At 28.1% G+C, this 18,193-nt stretch overlaps 1 protein-coding gene across 1 annotated transcript in view; it reads left to right on the forward strand.

Annotated features, from left to right (window-relative positions):
* LOC119672631 (protein trachealess) overlaps nt 1–16,956 on the forward strand; it is a 28,772-nt gene extending 11,816 nt beyond the window's left edge. Inside the window, exons 2-9 of the mRNA XM_038083733.1 lie at nt 796–1,031; nt 7,859–7,926; nt 8,057–8,336; nt 9,562–9,683; nt 12,907–13,100; nt 14,115–14,221; nt 14,283–14,430; nt 14,498–16,956. Coding sequence (XP_037939661.1) covers nt 796–1,031; nt 7,859–7,926; nt 8,057–8,336; nt 9,562–9,683; nt 12,907–13,100; nt 14,115–14,221; nt 14,283–14,430; nt 14,498–15,845 — 2,503 coding nt within the window. The 3' untranslated portion in view covers nt 15,846–16,956. The remainder of the gene's footprint in view (nt 1–795; nt 1,032–7,858; nt 7,927–8,056; nt 8,337–9,561; nt 9,684–12,906; nt 13,101–14,114; nt 14,222–14,282; nt 14,431–14,497) is intronic.
* Nucleotides 16,957–18,193: the final 1,237 nt, after the last annotated feature.

The raw sequence follows: 18,193 nt of genomic DNA on the forward strand, positions 1-18,193 counted from the left end.
CTATATATATATGGTCAGCCAAAAATTCAATTAATTAAAATAATATAAAACTAAGTTTTGTTGTTGTAGTTCGCTACTTGTCGAAACCTTTTTATAAATCTGGTATACCATCACGATAACCTATAACCTATCACAGTAATCGTATCCAGACTACTGAATATCACAGACATATTTTTGTTTAAATAACCTATTAAGGAAAGCTGATTAAAATAAACTGATGTTTGCAAGATTTGTACAAGGATACGTACTAACAGATACGTGGCCATTATCTGTACTCTACATTAAATACTGATATATACTGATATAAGGACACTCATTTCATCGTTATGGCTGAAATTACATAGGAATTTATAGATTTCATCAAACTGTTTTATCCAGTATACTATTTTTAGTCTAAAAATGAATACTTTAAATAGATAGTCATATTTTAACACCAAATAGCAAGGTCAATATCACATTTTTAGTCACAAATAAATAGTTAGGATTTATTTAATTATAACCATTTCAAAATATAAACATATCAGTATTGAAGCTTAGTTCCCTAAACACAGAAACAGATTATAAATTATATCTCATATCTCGCAATCATTGTATATAGACTACTATTTTTATTTTAGTAATATTTAAGTGACTTTAATTTTAAGTATTTATTTATTTAATTTAAGTATTTTAAGTGATTTTAAGTATTAAAGCTTATTTTACTAAGCACAGAAACAGATTTAAATTATATCTCATATCTCGCAATCTATATATTTAAATGGCTTTAATTATTAATTAAATATATTTTATTTATAGTATTTTAGAGCTACGCAAAGAGAAATCACGGGATGCAGCGCGTTCGCGTCGTGGAAAGGAAAATTATGAATTCTATGAACTGGCGAAAATGTTACCATTACCTGCAGCAATAACAAGCCAACTGGATAAGGCTTCCATAATAAGACTGACAATAAGCTATTTAAAATTAAGAGACTTCTCTGGGCATGGCGATCCACCATGGACACGTGAAGCCTCCAGCAGCAGCAAATTAAAAAGTAAGTTCAATTGTGAATTAATTCAATATAATTTTATTGCTTAAATTATTAGTAAAAAAAATTAGAAAGTAGTGGTGAAAATTCAACAAGCAATAATAATAATAATAAAACAAAAATTTATAGCCAAAGTGAAAGTAGGTTAACAAATTATTAAAATAAATTAATTTCAATTACAAACGTTCTTTAAATAAAAATTGAAACTTATGACTAAAATTATTATAAAAATATTAGTAAAAAAAATTTTACTTGGAAATTTTTGTGAAGGCAAGTTTGATTAAAACTATTTTTTTATTTTATTTTTTTTAATTTTTGTACAGGAAATGCTTTATTTTTAGTTATGATTATTTTACTGTACGATTAGTAATACTCCAATGTAGAAATGTACTGAACCCTAAAAATGGCACCAACTCCGTTTATAGAAACCCGTGAAGATAAATAAAATGCACACGCCATTTAAGAAGATTAAAAAAATTAAAAGAAAAGAAATTATTTTCAAAATAGACAGACAAAATATGTCTTGAAAAATAAAAAAAAAATAAAACAATAAACGATAATAAATAATTTACATATGAAGTCGTGGCGGCCATTTTTAAAAAATGGCTGTACTCACTTCCCAACGAAAAAGATATCAAGCGATAATATATAAAAAATACAAATGCGTATAAAGTACACACGATATAAAAAATTAAAAAAAAAAACGGTTTTAAAAAAATCCATTTGCGAAGTAAGTAGCGAAGAAAAGGAAATTATATAAATAAAACAAAATACTTTATACTTTTGTGTATATTTATTTCTTTGATTAATTTCGTTGATTTATTTATGAAAAGAGTATATATAGGTATATACATATCTATATATCTTTTCGTCAATGGCCGAGGTTGTGCACTGAATTTTAATTAAACACGTCAGTATGTAAAAATTATTTTTAAGTTCGATTAAATTCCAATTTAAATGTTTTAATTCAATTTATTTTGAAAAAAATCCATTGAAAATAATAAAAATTTAAATATTCAAAGTTAAACACAAATAATAGAAAAATTCCTAAAATCATTAAATAAATAAAATGATTAAACTAAAATTATTTTGAGTTGATTACTAATATTCAATCCATTCTCTGAAGGTTACTGAAATGTATTTCCAGAAATTTCTAATACCTTTTTAAGGTATGCCCATCCAGACACGGTACGGTACATATAACCGTAATCGTACTATGTACCGATATTTATATTAATAAAGTACAAGGTAATCGTTACATATATCTGTCAGTTAACATTTGATTATAAAAACTAAATATCTTATCATATTAATACCAGAACTTTTAAGATATATGTACTTCATATATAAAAAATGTGTAATTATACTACAAATAGATAAAAGGAAATGTTCTATTTGAACCCTTTTGATAATTATTTACTTGAAAAGATGTTTTCAAAAAAAATGCTAAAATGAAGCATAAAAAACATTGACAGTACCATACCCTGTCGCATCTTGATTATTATCTTGATAATCTTAGTGTGTTATTTTAATTATTTTATTCCAGCAGATTCACGATTATATCGTATGAGATTGTACCGTACTGTCCAGTACCGTATATATTCGGATGTACCTTTATACGAGTATTGTGAAGGTTGCTTCAGAAATCATTTTTCGCACAAATATTTTTCGAAAACTTTTATGCTCAACAGAACGTTGTACGTTTTAATTTTAGTATTAAAAATATATGTACAGACAATTTCTAAACAAAAATTTATGAGAAATTAATTTATATTATTTTCCATTAATAATTCTCTACTTTTTAGTGTTGTTAACTATCACGAATTAGTTTGCTTTCTTTTTTTAATCGTACTACATGGCACTTTAACATTTGTTAATTTTAATGTACATATGCTTTAAAACATCAAATAAAAAATAATAAAAAAAAAATTGGCTTATTTTGTCATCCACAAAATGCAATAAAAGTATGCCTATGCTTAATATAACCGTCCATATATTTTTCGTAGTCTGATTGAAATATGATTTCCAAATCCTACAACAATCGATTTTAAACGCCTATATAAAACTAACATAACCCTATTATGGTTAATGTACTCCCGGAAATAGAAAAAAGTTATATACGGATATTTCAAATGAGTGAGATGCTTAGTCAATCACAATTATTGAGTTTGTTGTCAAAAACTATTGCTCACCTATAGTTTTGTCCTTACAGAATAACTAGAAATGGAACTGTAAAAACAGCTAGGTAACACACTATGTAACAGATCAAGCCCAAGTCTCGTATGGTAACTTAATACAGTGCAACTAAAAATTGTGTGAAAAGTCTAATGCGAAGCTTCTGTCATTCATTTCAAAAATTGAAAGACTTCTTGGTCAGAAATAAGTCAAATATAATTTATTTCATAAAATTAGTACTTGGCAATACCCAAAATACCAGTATGGTCAGCCAAAAATTAAATTAATTAAAATAATATAAAAAAACAATTTTTGTTGTTTTAGGTCACTACTTTTCGAAAAACTCCTTATTAAATTAATTAGAAATCCATTAATACCAAAAATGTGAACCGATTATAAACTGTACCGATTTCGAACAAGAATCACTGATTTTTCAATCTAACAGACTTACCTCAATGAATCGAACCATTGTGGCTCTACAATTTTACTGGTGTAGTGGCAATATAAACCTGTTTTTAAACAGGACCAATGGTTTATAGTACTAAACTAATAAAACAACCCACTTCAAAGATGTATGCAATTAATAGTCTTATTATATGTAGGTTATCACGTTTCCTGTGACACAAACATCTCAACTAACTTAATATACACTTTCTCATTATACTTATATATTTAAAGGATGTAAAATATAATACAATAATTAAATGAGAAATGTTAGATTCATTCATTTTAATGAATAAGTAAGTTTTAATTTCCTTCGATTTATTACAAATCTATTATTACATTAAAACACTTAACAATTACTTAACTCTTTCTAGAATCTTTTCTTATTTAATCACATTTTTATTATATGTGTCACTTGACAGTATTTAATTAATTCAATATAACTTTTAATTGATTTCTATTACCTACTTTGCATACAAAAATATATAAAAGTATATATGACTATACGAGAATGGCTCGCAAAAGGCCATGTCGTATTTTATTATATATATTATAAATTATTTGATGGGAATTTTTCGTAAGTAACTGAAGGTTGAAATTTAGTTAAATTTTCAATTGTCTACTAAAGCTTATTTATTTTATTGTCGTTAGCAATTAAAAAAAATAAATTGCCTTGAATTTTAATTATGTCTAATTTTATATTTTATTTGGCAACAGCATTGATATCATAATAATTGTCAATTTATAAAAATTTATGAATGTACTAAACTCTTAAATGAAAAAACTAGAATTTATTCATCCATGTGCCAACAAATAACCCACTATATTTATTGATTTTATGTGACTTTTAAGATAATGGATATCAAATCAGTTATTAGAAATAATTATTATAAATGTCGTGTGCATACCTAAATAAAATGATTTAGAGAATCGTTTCTTTTTCTTTTTCTTTATACATGTATAGTATATATATTTTTGAAATCATTAAGACTTTATAATGAACAACGACTTAAGCATTATAAGCAATAATCTTGAGATACACTATTACATATTTGAAGGAGTTTTGAAAGATTTTAGATGTAATCTTAAACCTTGCTGTTTTTAAAATGTTTCCATAATGTCCACGTGACTGAAATCAAATTTATCAATATATAATAATATTATTAGAGACCGGGTTGAATATTGGTTATTGTATTGAATGTTATTATTTGTCTCCAAAGCATTTTCCAATCTTTTCCCTACATATTCTTAACGAACATATTATAAGTTTTTTGTATATATGTATACCTTTATATGACTTAATTTTAAATTTAGCCATACATATAATGTCATGACCTGGCCTATAAAATTTATTACTTTCACTTGGAGAAATACTCCTAAATTAAATTGTATTAAATTATTATTATTGATAAACCGAAAAACAATTTTATATTTAAAAGTTTAACTTTTAACAGCAGGACACGTGAACATAAGATCGGCCGAATATTCACTCAACATTTTACCTCTAGCTCAAAAAGTACCCGGATTTTGTAAATAAAACACAAATTTAAATTTTATTCTGAATTTATTTTATCTCCTTCAAAATATGCTCCTTCTGAAGCGATACACATATGCCAACGCTTTACTCAATCTTCCACACACTTTTCGTAGGCCAGTGCAGGTATGGCTTTTAGTTCCTTCGGCGAATTCTCTTCTTCCGATTCAATCGACTCAAAACGCTTACCACGAGAGGGCAATTTTTCGGGAACAGGAAAAAGTCGCACGGTGCCAGATCTGGCGAGTATGGTGCCTGAGCGATGACAGTGGTGCCGTGTTTATGTCAAAAAATCGCGTACAACAAGAATTTTCCATAGTAAAAATCGCTAAATGCACTTGAGATAGTCTCACATTAACAGCTGCTGTAATACTTTTTTACTGCCGGATACTCTTTGAGCAGAAGGTATATAGTGTCAAGTATTAGCTTCTAAGTCAATTGAATTAAATTTAAAATAAATATCTATTTTCAAATGAAAATTAAATATTTGTCAACATAAATGAAATCGGATAATTCAGACAATAAATTGAAATAAAATATGCAAAAATAATTCTTAAGGGTGTTTCTGAGATCCATTCATTCATATGTATATCTAATCAAAAAAATTTGGACTAAATTGCCATCTATTAATCATAAATTTTGCTCTTATAAAAGCACATAACTGCTACTTGAATTTGTGCTGATAATTATCTCAGGAACCTATATTTTGCAAACAATTTTAAAAACAACAAATTTTTTATGGAATTGAAAATATTCGTCATAATATCATTGCATTTCCACATAAACAAAATCCCGAGTGTTAACTTGCATCCACCAAACAGACATGTAGTACCCATTTATTACACCACATAGTCCTAGTAAAAACCCCAATTAAAATAACAGCACTCTTTAAACCATTATGCTGATATCACAATATGTTAGTAACTTCCTTAAAGCAACATAAGGATTATATAAGATATATTCCAATTGATACAGATAGCTGACAGTGCTGATATCTGATCTTAATAGTTGTCATCACTATTAATGACAACGTGAAATCGTTTATTGAGATTTTCTAAAAATACAATAATTTATGTGTAAAGCATGTTTTAATAATATTTCTTATTTCTTAAAGGATTTGCAGTATTAGAAATAATACACTATTCCTAAGTTCGTGATATAAATCCTTATCTAAATTTATTTAAAAAAAACAAAAATACATTTTTATAAGAAGTTTCCAAAATAAGTATTTTATATGCAAGCCGAAGGTAAAATGTTTGAAATATTCGTAAAAAACCGATTTCGATTTATCAAATTTTTAAATTATTTATAACAATTTATTTGTCATCACGGTCTTTAATGTTGAATTAATGTTTTTAAACTTGAAAAAAAAAAACTAAAATACAATGAAATTTTGAAAACGTTTTATGCAAATTTCCAAAAAGTCATGCATCGCCAGACATGTCACACTATTGTCACTTTAAAGACATTCTTGGTTAACAATAACAGCACTAACAACAAGAATCTGAAAGACCCTCATACGAAATACCGAATGCACATAACCGACCAACAACAGAAGGTAACCAAGGCAAGGCGTTAAGTTAAATAGCAAAAAAGAAAAAATCAACTCAATAGGGTGGAAGGAATGACATGAGCACTTAAAAAATAAATAAAAATAAGCTTATAATAAGCAATGAGCACTCATGTTCAGCGATTCATGGAGAGACTACGAGGCAGTAGTAATACGAGGCCAACTACAATAATACCAACTACGTAGGATGTGAGTATTTAAAAGTGTAACCTTAAAGCAAAACAATAAAAAGTCATGAAACGCATTTTGGCAGCATCCCAAAGCACAACACCCCTGACTTCACTCCAAAAAAAAAAAATTAGCAAAAATAATAGTATAAAAAAATAAAAGAAAACTAAAAAAAATAAATATTTCAAAAAAATAATAATAATCGTAATAATACTTCTATTATTGAACTGGCATCAGAGAAAGCATTTGTGTTTTTCCTCTTCATTTTCTGAGGTCATTAATGAGGCTCAATAAATGTGTAGTACTATGGACGCCGGAAGCGGAAATTGTTTGCCAAGTTCTCAGCTACTCCTATACATTTTACTTCTCATATGTTATTCACTGGGGACTTAAGCGTTAAGGGTCAGCCAGTTTAAGTGTGCAAAATATGAAAACAAGGGTTGGCCACAATTTAATAATATTTTCACTTATTTTTGGCCTTTTTTATTTTTATTCCTTGGCACTTTCTTAGAAGGCTTACATCGAGTTGTGTGTGTAATAATCGTAAAATTCTATAATTGAATTAAATAAATACTGCAAATGGTTCAAATAAATACAGCAGAAGGATCAGAAAATCAGCTGAGAAAAACATTTTTTTCTTATATTTTACTAGAAAGCCAATGAGCTTTTTTGTATTTCCGGATAGGAACGCATATTATTTTAAATATTTATTATTGACCAGTGGGAAGTTATGATTATGATTATTGCAGGCAGTTGTGCCGCAAAGGTGACTTATGGGCGGATTGGTAGAAATGTTTATGGTCATAAATTTTATTATGGAGGCGTTAAGCCATGAGTAGCAATAAATTTATTATATTATATTTTAATGCAATTTTTATGCCTTTAACGATATAACAATCTCTTCTTATTTTTTAAATTTCTGTATTTTTATTTCATATACAGGTGCAGCAATAAGACGTAGTCCCGCCGTTGATCTCTTTGAACAACATCAGGGTACCCACATATTACAAGTAAGTTTTTATATATTTATACATTTATAATTTAGAAGAAAAATGCATATAAATTATATGTAAATAATAATGTATATACTTCTTTATATTATTATCCAAATAAATTTGAATTTTTTGCTTGTACTCTTAGTCACTTGACGGTTTCGCTTTGGCTGTTGCTGCTGATGGGCGTTTCCTATATATATCGGAAACAGTTTCTATATATCTTGGTCTATCGCAAGTTGAAATGACTGGCAGCAGCATATTTGATTATATACATCAGAGTGATCATGCTGAAATTGCTGAGCAATTAGGTTTAAGTCTATCCACCGGTGGTGTAACAGGTAATGGCAGTGGTACGGGGCTAGCCTCACCTACATCTGGCGCTTCTGATGATGGCGCTGGTACGCACGGTACAAATAATCCAGATGGTAAGTTAAATTGAATATTTTAGAAAAATTACTCTCTCTGATAAATTAAAAATATTTCACACTTTTTGAAACTAATCCTTGAACATTTTGGCATATTATTTAACCTCTTAGGACTATGGTTTAGGACTTAAAAAAACAGTTAATTTATCAAGTTTGTTGCATTTATTCACATTTTAATATAAAAAGAGACTAATAATTAGAAGGAACAAAATAGTAATGTGATTTGTTGTGAATTCTTAGAGGATATATATAAACCAATTAATATCTTTTGGTTCAAGATCCCAGACTTTATTTAGTTCAATCAAAGTGGTATAGATTTAGTGAATACATTTCTTGTCAATCAAATGGCACAGATAAAATAAGCAGAACTTTCACTCTACATTTATATACACTCTACGAAATCTTTATGTATCAGTGTCTCATAGATGGTAGTCAACAGCACCATGTACAGTTAAGAAGCCAACGATTAATTTAATTTCAGATCTATTAGGACGGAGAAATATGTCGTGTTTGAGATGACTTAGGCTTTTGAAAATAATGGTTTTAGATTACAGCGAATATATATCTGCCTGGCAATCTAAATTTATCCACGTAATAGTGCCGATGGTTTTATTTTGCCCAGCATTACTTTGTCCGATTTTAAATTTGGATAAATCAGTGAAACAAACTTTTAGTTTTATGGAAACCATAGTTCTACAAGTTGCTAGAAAACGTATAATATATTCTGTTAATATTAAGCATTAGTAATAACATTATCTTTTATAATATCTTTCATAAAAGATCCAGTCCATATATTGATTTTTCAATAGTAAGACAATAAGACATAAATAGATTAAACTGATTAAAAACTTATCACCATAACCAATGTCGACATGTACCGAATATTAAAGAAATATTCCATATTTTCTATTGTTATTCAAATATGTTATCGAAAGCCTATATTGCTTTTTGTATTCTGTAGCAGATTTTAGACAAAAACATTCTCTTTTCGTTTAAATCTGAAACTTGATGAACTACTATTTCGATTTGACCTCCAATTTGTAACAAATATTTTTGACAACTCAATGACATAGTATTTCTGTCCCCAGCCAAAATATCTTGTGACCATGTATTTTTAACGGATAATGTCCCATTAGAAGATCAATAATTATTCTATAATGCTTACTTTACATAATAAATGCTTGTTCTACATATTCTATAAATAATTTTAATGTTATTTTTTTAGTTTCCTCACAAATGACTGTTTCATCTACAAGCGGTTACAAGGGCTACGAACGTTCATTTTGTATACGAATGAAGTCGACACTAACAAAACGAGGCTGCCATTTCAAATCTTCCGGTTACAGGGTAAGTGTTTATTATATACCTAATACAATTTATATAAATAAATAGATCAGCTTTAAAACTACATTATTTTTTAGTTATAATAGCGAAACTAACTATCATTATACGACATTCCATTATTAGAAGTAGTTAGAATTTTATTATTCTTTTTGGTAGACTAATATTTTTGAGCTTATATTTCATTTAATTTTTTATTTTATTAGCTCTAGTGTAAGTAGTATTAGTCTTGCATTATTTACACATAAAAAAGTTATAAACAATTAAACTTAAGTATGTATTACCATCCCATCCCCTACTTATCTACAGGCTAACGATGTTTTGGTCAATGGTGGTAAAAATGGTAAAACGACGGGCACCAATTATTCGGTACGTATCAATTAAAATCAGTACAAAACTACAAACAAAAAAATTTAAGAAATAAATAAAATTATTTTTCGTTTTTAATAAAATAATAGTTTTGCAAAAAAGAAAAATTAACAACTATAATTAAATAAAATTTGAGTAAAATTTATACTAACATTTTTTTTTTAAATTTCTATTAAAATGTTTTAAAATTAACGCGTTAGAAAATAATTTTTTTGTTCAATATTTATGTATACTGAAGACTGATTTTATTGATCAGTATCGAATATATGTATTTTTATATTATTCATATTTATAATAAATAATACCCAAAAAAATTTAACCTCTTATCTGCATAAACAACTTAATAAAACATGAAACAATTTTTTTTATTTAATAATATTGGATTCACACGAAAGTTTTGTTTGTAATTTTAACTGTCAAAATCATTGAAAGCAACAACAATTGACAGCCAAAATTACAAATAAAACTCTTGTGTGAATCTAGTGAATAATTACATTTATTTACTAAAACATTTACACCACAATAATTAATTAATTACAATTAAGTTAATTACAATAATAAATTACAATAATTAGTTTACTGTTTTATTGATTTAAATATAAATTATTATATATTATACATATAAATTATGTATAAAATAATTAATGTTCGAATATATGATACTTTAAATGTGAACAGTGAACAAAAACTTATTAATCTAATTTTCTAAAGCATTTAAATCATGTATTGAAAATGACACATTATACTCCACTTAAATATGTAAAAATTAACAAAAGGCAAAATGCTAGATAAAAGTACTAAGAAGTGAAAAAAAATGTGCCAGTTATTAGAACTATATATATACATAAAGTGAATACTACTTAAAATAATTTCACAAAGAATATAAATAATACTTTTATGTTAAATAAGTGTCAGCTAATTGCATCTAAAACATGGAATAAAAATGAGAAAATAGCTTTTGTATATGCATTAAGAATGTTATATTCTTCGATTTTTAAATGCATCTAAAATAAATAAACTTAAGTCTTTATATATTCCACGCATGAAGATGTGTTTTTATACAACAAAAACAAGTGTACAAAATTCAATATCTAAATATTTTTGAGAATTTGTATAAAAGCAGTTACTTTAAGATAATTTTCTTATACTTTATTTTTTGCAAATATTCATTCTTAGAGGAAAATATCATCTAAATCACTTATATAAAAGATGATAGATGATGATGAAAGATGACAATTTATTCTCAATAAGAGAATAAACAAAAATATTTTAGCAATTTTGATATCTGTGGTATAACAAAGTTTTCCTATACTGATGAAATATAATCGCATAACTACCTTAAGAAGTCCTAATTAAAGATATGTAGCTCTCCATTTTGCTTTTACTCTCCGAACTAGCTTTTACTATCCGAACTAGTTTTTACTTTTATAATCTTTCATTCTTTATATTAGGTTATGTGTGTTACTGTGATTGTAAAGATTCATTTAGGTCTATTAGCACATTTCAAATGAAAGTTCACTGTAGGTGTCGTTAGGTACAGCAAAAGTAATTTGGGGTCATTCTATATCTTCTGCTTCATGTTCTTATTGAATATTAATTTTATTAGTCTTCAATTTTATATAACCCCTTGGTACCTTATTTAAAATGAGAGAAGTGTTTTTATAACACCATCTGCTTCATTTTAAAAGTAAACAGTATAAAGTAAGGAATCGAAATTATTAATAGAATCAATACTTTCAAACTTCTACCGATTTTATGTCTTTTTCTATTTCCTTCTGAAATAAAAAAAAAATCGCCTTTATCTACCAAACATGCTATATTCTTTTCGGAGCAATAATAAAATTTATCTTTAATAAAAAGGATTAAGATTATAAAAAATACATTAAGATTATAAACATATGATAGTCTTTATTCGAAAAGATTAATATTTTTATTTATAATATCGATATATATATATATATCACTAGTTTTTCAATGGAATGATTAAGTCAAAATCTGAACTCTTGTTAAAACAGAAAAACTAAACACATTACTAATTCTTTGTAGCCGATCGATAAAATTAAATTAAATAATTTGACATTTAAATAAAATATATATCTAAATATAAATATAAATGATTAAATATAAATGAATTAAATAAAGTATTAGAAAACTGTATTGACAAAGCTTTTAATTAAATGAGGCAATACTAGCAAAGAATTTACAAGAGTCGCATACTTCTTACAACTTCTTAGTAACTGTGTCTTTAATCGAGTCTTGAACTCCCACTTACAAATCGCATTCTACTTTCCGATATAAGGTTCTATAAAATTACTGTTAATACCAGAGTGAATTTTTTTATGCTATAACTATAATACGCTAAGGTTCGATATTCTGAACAACAGATTTGGTTTAAAAACCAGTAGTACTTGCTAAGCCAAATTGATTCGGACTAATTACAAAAAACAGACGAAGCTTACGATTCAAAACCGGTTATGATACAGTGTCTTACATTAACACTAAATTTAAATATTTATAAAAACTTCTTGAAAGAGATCTGATCCGAATTGATTCTTAGTAGAATGAATTTACAAATATATAGAATAAATTTATAACTATATTATAATAAAATTAGTATACTTAAGCAATTTTTCAATACACTATTAACTATTATTAAATTTTTTTAACAAATGTAAATAAATCACATTTTTCATAATTACATATATTCAAATTGTTTTGTAATTAAAATACTATAATTGATTTAAAATTAATTAAATTAAATTAAATCAAATTTCAAATTTCTTGAAATATGTTTATATCATTCATGTCTACTGAAATCATATTCAACTCATCTATAATTACATATTGATTTAATTTTCAGGTTGTTCTGCTACTATGTAAATTACGTCCGCAATATACGTTTTCGCATACGAGGAAATCCCAGCCGCCCCTACTTGGTATGGTGGCGCTGGCCATTGCACTGCCGCCGCCGTCTGTGCATGAAATTAGATTGGAATGCGACATGTTCGTAACGAGAATTAATTTCGATTTCCGAATAGCGCATTGTGAACCAAAGTAAGTTATATGAATATATAATACATTGTAATAAACTATAATATATAGTCATATAGGTATAGTTCTCAAACAGGAGCGAATCTAACAATTACTATAAGTATTTTAATGCGCTTATATCATGCCGTTTTCATTCCCAAACGGGACTCTTGTGAGCAAAATGTTTTGGCAACTAATTATCCTTAATTATGTGATTATATTACATCCGCATGCCAGTTTATCTACTGTGTTGGGCACATCCAAAAAATGGTTAGACTGTTAGGTATATTAACCTTGTTCAGAGATGCGCATTAAGACAGATTTAATATATAAAGGGAGAAAGGTTTTGATAAGTGCTTAACCACCGATGGGGTAATTTAAAATCAGATTTTGATGAGTGATTTTTTAATAGTATGACAACAGCAACTTTGAGAGTTGGGAAACACACTTTCAAAGGCTACTATTATGCCAAATTTCTTAAATATGTTTAGTCCGCAAAAACTCTAAACTAAATCTTGGCATCAACTTTGAAGCCATCTGAGTACATGTTATATTGAAGTTAAATATCTGGAGTGTTTTGCTTTAACTATTCTCTCATTAAATTCCTCAATCTAAAATAATAAATATTAACAACGAGTTTGGACTTATTATATCCAAACTTAACTTATAACTTATCTTATCTTGAACTTTAATAAAAACATTTTGGACGTGGTCTTCATTTTTGAATTCTAATAGCTAATTTATAAAATAAGTAATAAGGATTTTGAAATTAGACAGGCCGTTCTTTGAATGATCTCTATTTCAGTTTGAGCGATGACCGTAAGATAATACACTATACGGCAGAAAAACATCGGTGTTACGTTATTGTTTCTTGTGTTAAGGTAAATCAAGATAGCACAATGATTCAGAGAATTTTCGTACAATCGAGTCCAGTAATTAAATTATACGTTATGTAATTAAATATTATTAAAAATCTATTATAAAACAACTTAAAAACTGAATAATTCTAACTATCTACCCAATTATGTGTCTTTCCAGAGTATCAGACTTACTGGATTATAATCCCGAAGATTTAGTTAACAAAAGTTTGTACTCGCTGTGTCATGCCGAGGATGCTAATCGTTTAAGGAAGAGCCATATGGACTGTAAGTTAACTTATTAAATCCGAAATCATGAAACCAAATTTCATTGTTTCTTATTTTACAGTAATTGAAAAGGGTCAAGTACTTACTGGCTACTATCGTATGATGAACAAAAATGGTGGCTATACGTGGCTACAAAGTTGTGCTACAGTAGTTTGCAGCACAAAAAATGCAGATGAACAGAACATTATATGTGTTAATTATGTTATAAGGTAAAAAAAAATTATTTAACTGCGCGAACTGAAATTTAAATAAACAAATTTTTTTTAAAAATTTTAGCAATCGTGAAAATGAAAATCTCATACTTGACTGTTGTCAATTAGAACCCAGTGTTGACTGCATTAAACATGAAGAATTGGGAAATGACAAAGGTTCTGGTTCACCCGGTGGTGATCCTACAGCAGAAGGCCATCCAAGCTTGAGTGGTGATGGCAAGAACTCTACACTGAAAGCAGATGGAGATGGACATCAACAACGTACACGTGGCCGAAATGCAAATTCAAGCTCAAATCCTAACCCGAATAATTTAAATTTAATAAAAGATAATTCTAATGGTTTAGGTGTAGAAGTCGATGCTAACACCAATGTTTTACCCACCACTGTAACGGCACAAGTTGCTGTACCTACAACAACAAAACGTAAGCGAAAGAGTAAAACCGCCATACAAGCCGATGAAAGCGGTGACCATGCGGTTGTTGCAGTAAACGCAAATGCCACGGAACCGATGACAAAAGTGGTAGCACTCGAACGTGATACGCCACGCAGTCGTTTGCCATCAATTGTGGATGAATCACAACAACAACAACAAATTGTAGTACAACAACAGCAGCATGCTGAAACTTCAGTCAAAGATTTAGAAAATGCTATGTCAAAGCATTTACCCTCACCGAACGGTAATACGAATATGCCAACAACCACCGATTTTAGTGCAGATGCTTTGCTAAAACAACAACAACAGCAACAACAGCAACATCAACAGCAACAGCAGAATGAGAAAAGTAGTACTATACAATGGATCGGAACCCCACACTATCAGCAACCAGTGCCCATGCCTGCAACTGCACTACTACGTCAAATTTACGCTAAACGTGAAAGTGTCATACGTGCACCTACCGGCGTCTTTTATGGTGATCAACAAACAGGACCATTACCCACGCCACCAGGTAGTGAATCATCATATGATAACCAATACCTACAGTTACATTCACATACACAAAAGAGCTCAACAGATGCTTTTACGAATTTGGTATCTACCTACGGTGGTTACCATAGTTCAATAGATTATCATAATGCCATGACACCACCAAGTTCCGTATCACCACGCGACTCTAGTAATGCGCTTAATGTTAGCAAACTTCCCACACATACATCTAATGGCTATGATTTTGTCGATCCGCTACGTGCACAGTATAGCACACCAACCAGTAATGATGGCAATGTAACACCTGCGTTACCAGTCAAACCACAAGCATACACAGCAATGCATCACCCACATACAAGCACCACAACTGATGGTGGAGTTACCTATAGCAATTTAGATCAACCACAATACTTTGCGCCACACTCAAGCTTCCACTTATATCACAAGGGTGCACCGGCAAGCGGTTGGTACTCCACGCCTTCATAGGTCGACCTACAAGACTGCCAACATCATAATCAACAGCAACATAATCACCAACAAATGCAACACCATCAACATCAAGAACAACAGCAACATATGCAACTACAACAACCACAGCTACCATCTAGAGAAAGCTGGGATATAGTTGGTGCTCTCGGAAAAGTGGCTAGAATGTTCTTCAATGCAAGGAAAAGCAACTGAGTTCAAAAGACTGAAGTAGGACAGTAAAAGAAAGCATACGTAGTGAAAAAAAAACTCAACACCAAAAAAGAAAATGAAAACCTTTGCTTTAATTTATTCTGTTAGTACCACGGTGCTCTCCTAGGACTTTCCAACACTCAATAACAGCATTAGAATAAATTTCTCATAAAAGCTAAAATGATACAGACTAATCCCTATATTAACAGAACATCATTGCATTAATTCGCCAGTAAAGACAATAAAAATATATAAAAACAGTGGAATTGTACTGAGCATAGCGGAAAGCTGAACAAATTCTCATTAAAAGTTAATGACAAGAAGAAAAGAAGTGCCAAAACGGATGCCAAGGATTACAAATGACATCTTCTGCTTCATTATGCACACATAAAATACAAGCAACAAATTCTTTGCCCCCCGCCCAACTACACAACAACAAAATCGTCTGCCATTAACTCTGATGAACCACAAAATGGAATGGTGTAATTTTCTAGACGAGCAAATTATGAATGTGCCATGTACCATTGAAGCGGTAGGGAGAAGAGAGAGAAAGTTTGTCATTTATTAAGACATTAGAGCGCAGACACAAATCAAATGCGATTAATACTGTGTTCCTTGCAATTTATGCCAACTTCGCCTGTTGCTGTTACTATTACCTCTAGTATTACTGTTGTCTGTCCTATTGATACGGGGAGTTGTGGGGTTTCACAAATAATTGTAGACAGGAAGGCGTTTAATCCAATTACAGTAAAGTTATCGTCGATTTACGTGTACATGTGAATTTGCGTGTGTGTGTTTATGACGATTTGTGTGAATGTACATAAGTGTTCGTATGCGGACATCTGTCAAATTGTCAATTAATGGCGGCACTAATAATGTTGTTTAATTTGACATTTGACATTTGTCAATTTTATGTAATATGCGTAATTTTTTTTTTGTTTTTGTAAATTAAATAATAAACTTTATGTAAATATTAAATAATAATGAGGGTTATTTTCATGCAAAGAATTAAACACAAATAATTCAATTAATTAACTAGTAATCCATTTATATATAATAAAATTATATTTTAAAATTACAATTTTGAAATGTAAAATTTAAAATTATAGTAATTAATTATGTTAAAACATTTAATGTTGTTAAATAATTTTAAGTGCTTTTTGTAAATTTAATATTAAAAATACTCAAACAAACTTAATTCAATTTAAATTTAATAAATTTTACTCTATATAGAAATACTCATTTTCCTTTTGTAATTTAAGATATAGCAAAACAAATGCAACTATAAACATTTTATATTTAAATATATATACGAGTACATATTATATATACATAATTTAGTACATGCATAAGACTTAGATAGTGTGCCAATACGTTTATCAATACTTAAATAAATTAACTAATAAAAGTAATAAATATAAAATATGACAAAAATTATATACGAAAAAGAAAATTCTAAAAAAGAATTTAACTTATTGCTGCTACAGTTAATAATATTTATGTATAGTATATTAATGTATTTTATAAAAAAAAAATATTTTTACAACATATCAGCTGCTTCCTTTAAAAGATTAGTTTTATTAATTTTCTGCAATATAATTTGTTCAAAACATACAAGAAAAACGATTTTAAATTAAGATTTTTTTTTGTAAATACAACTTTTATTTCTCTTAGTAGTTAAATATTTTTGTCTTTAGTTATATATATATTTAAATCAAATTGTTATATACATAAATAAATCAAAATAATAGTTTCATTATTGCCTAAACAATAGAAAATAAATAATTGCGAATAAAAATTTAAAAAAAAAAATTATTAAATTTAAGCACTACGGTTAAAAAGTTCACAATAATAATTTTATTATAAAAAAATAAAAAATTAAATAAATTGTATTCTAAAAATTCAAAAGTTTTTTTTAATATTTGTGAGTTTTTCATTATGTACATAGTGGATAAAAAAGGTTCAAATATAAAGAATTAGAAAGTTGTATGTTTCCCCAAATATTAAAAAATGTGATGCGACCGTGTCTAAGTTCTAAAAATGTCCTAAAAACAATATCTTATCAGAATTTTATAAGACTACTAAGAAGATGTAAATAGATATATTTATATATCTACAGATATATTTATATCTGTTATAAGTCTCTTAATATCTGG

The sequence above is a fragment of the Teleopsis dalmanni genome, chromosome 1, assembly GCF_002237135.1.
Source record: "Teleopsis dalmanni isolate 2A chromosome 1, ASM223713v2, whole genome shotgun sequence".
In the NCBI taxonomy this organism is placed as follows: Eukaryota; Metazoa; Arthropoda; class Insecta; order Diptera; family Diopsidae; genus Teleopsis; species Teleopsis dalmanni.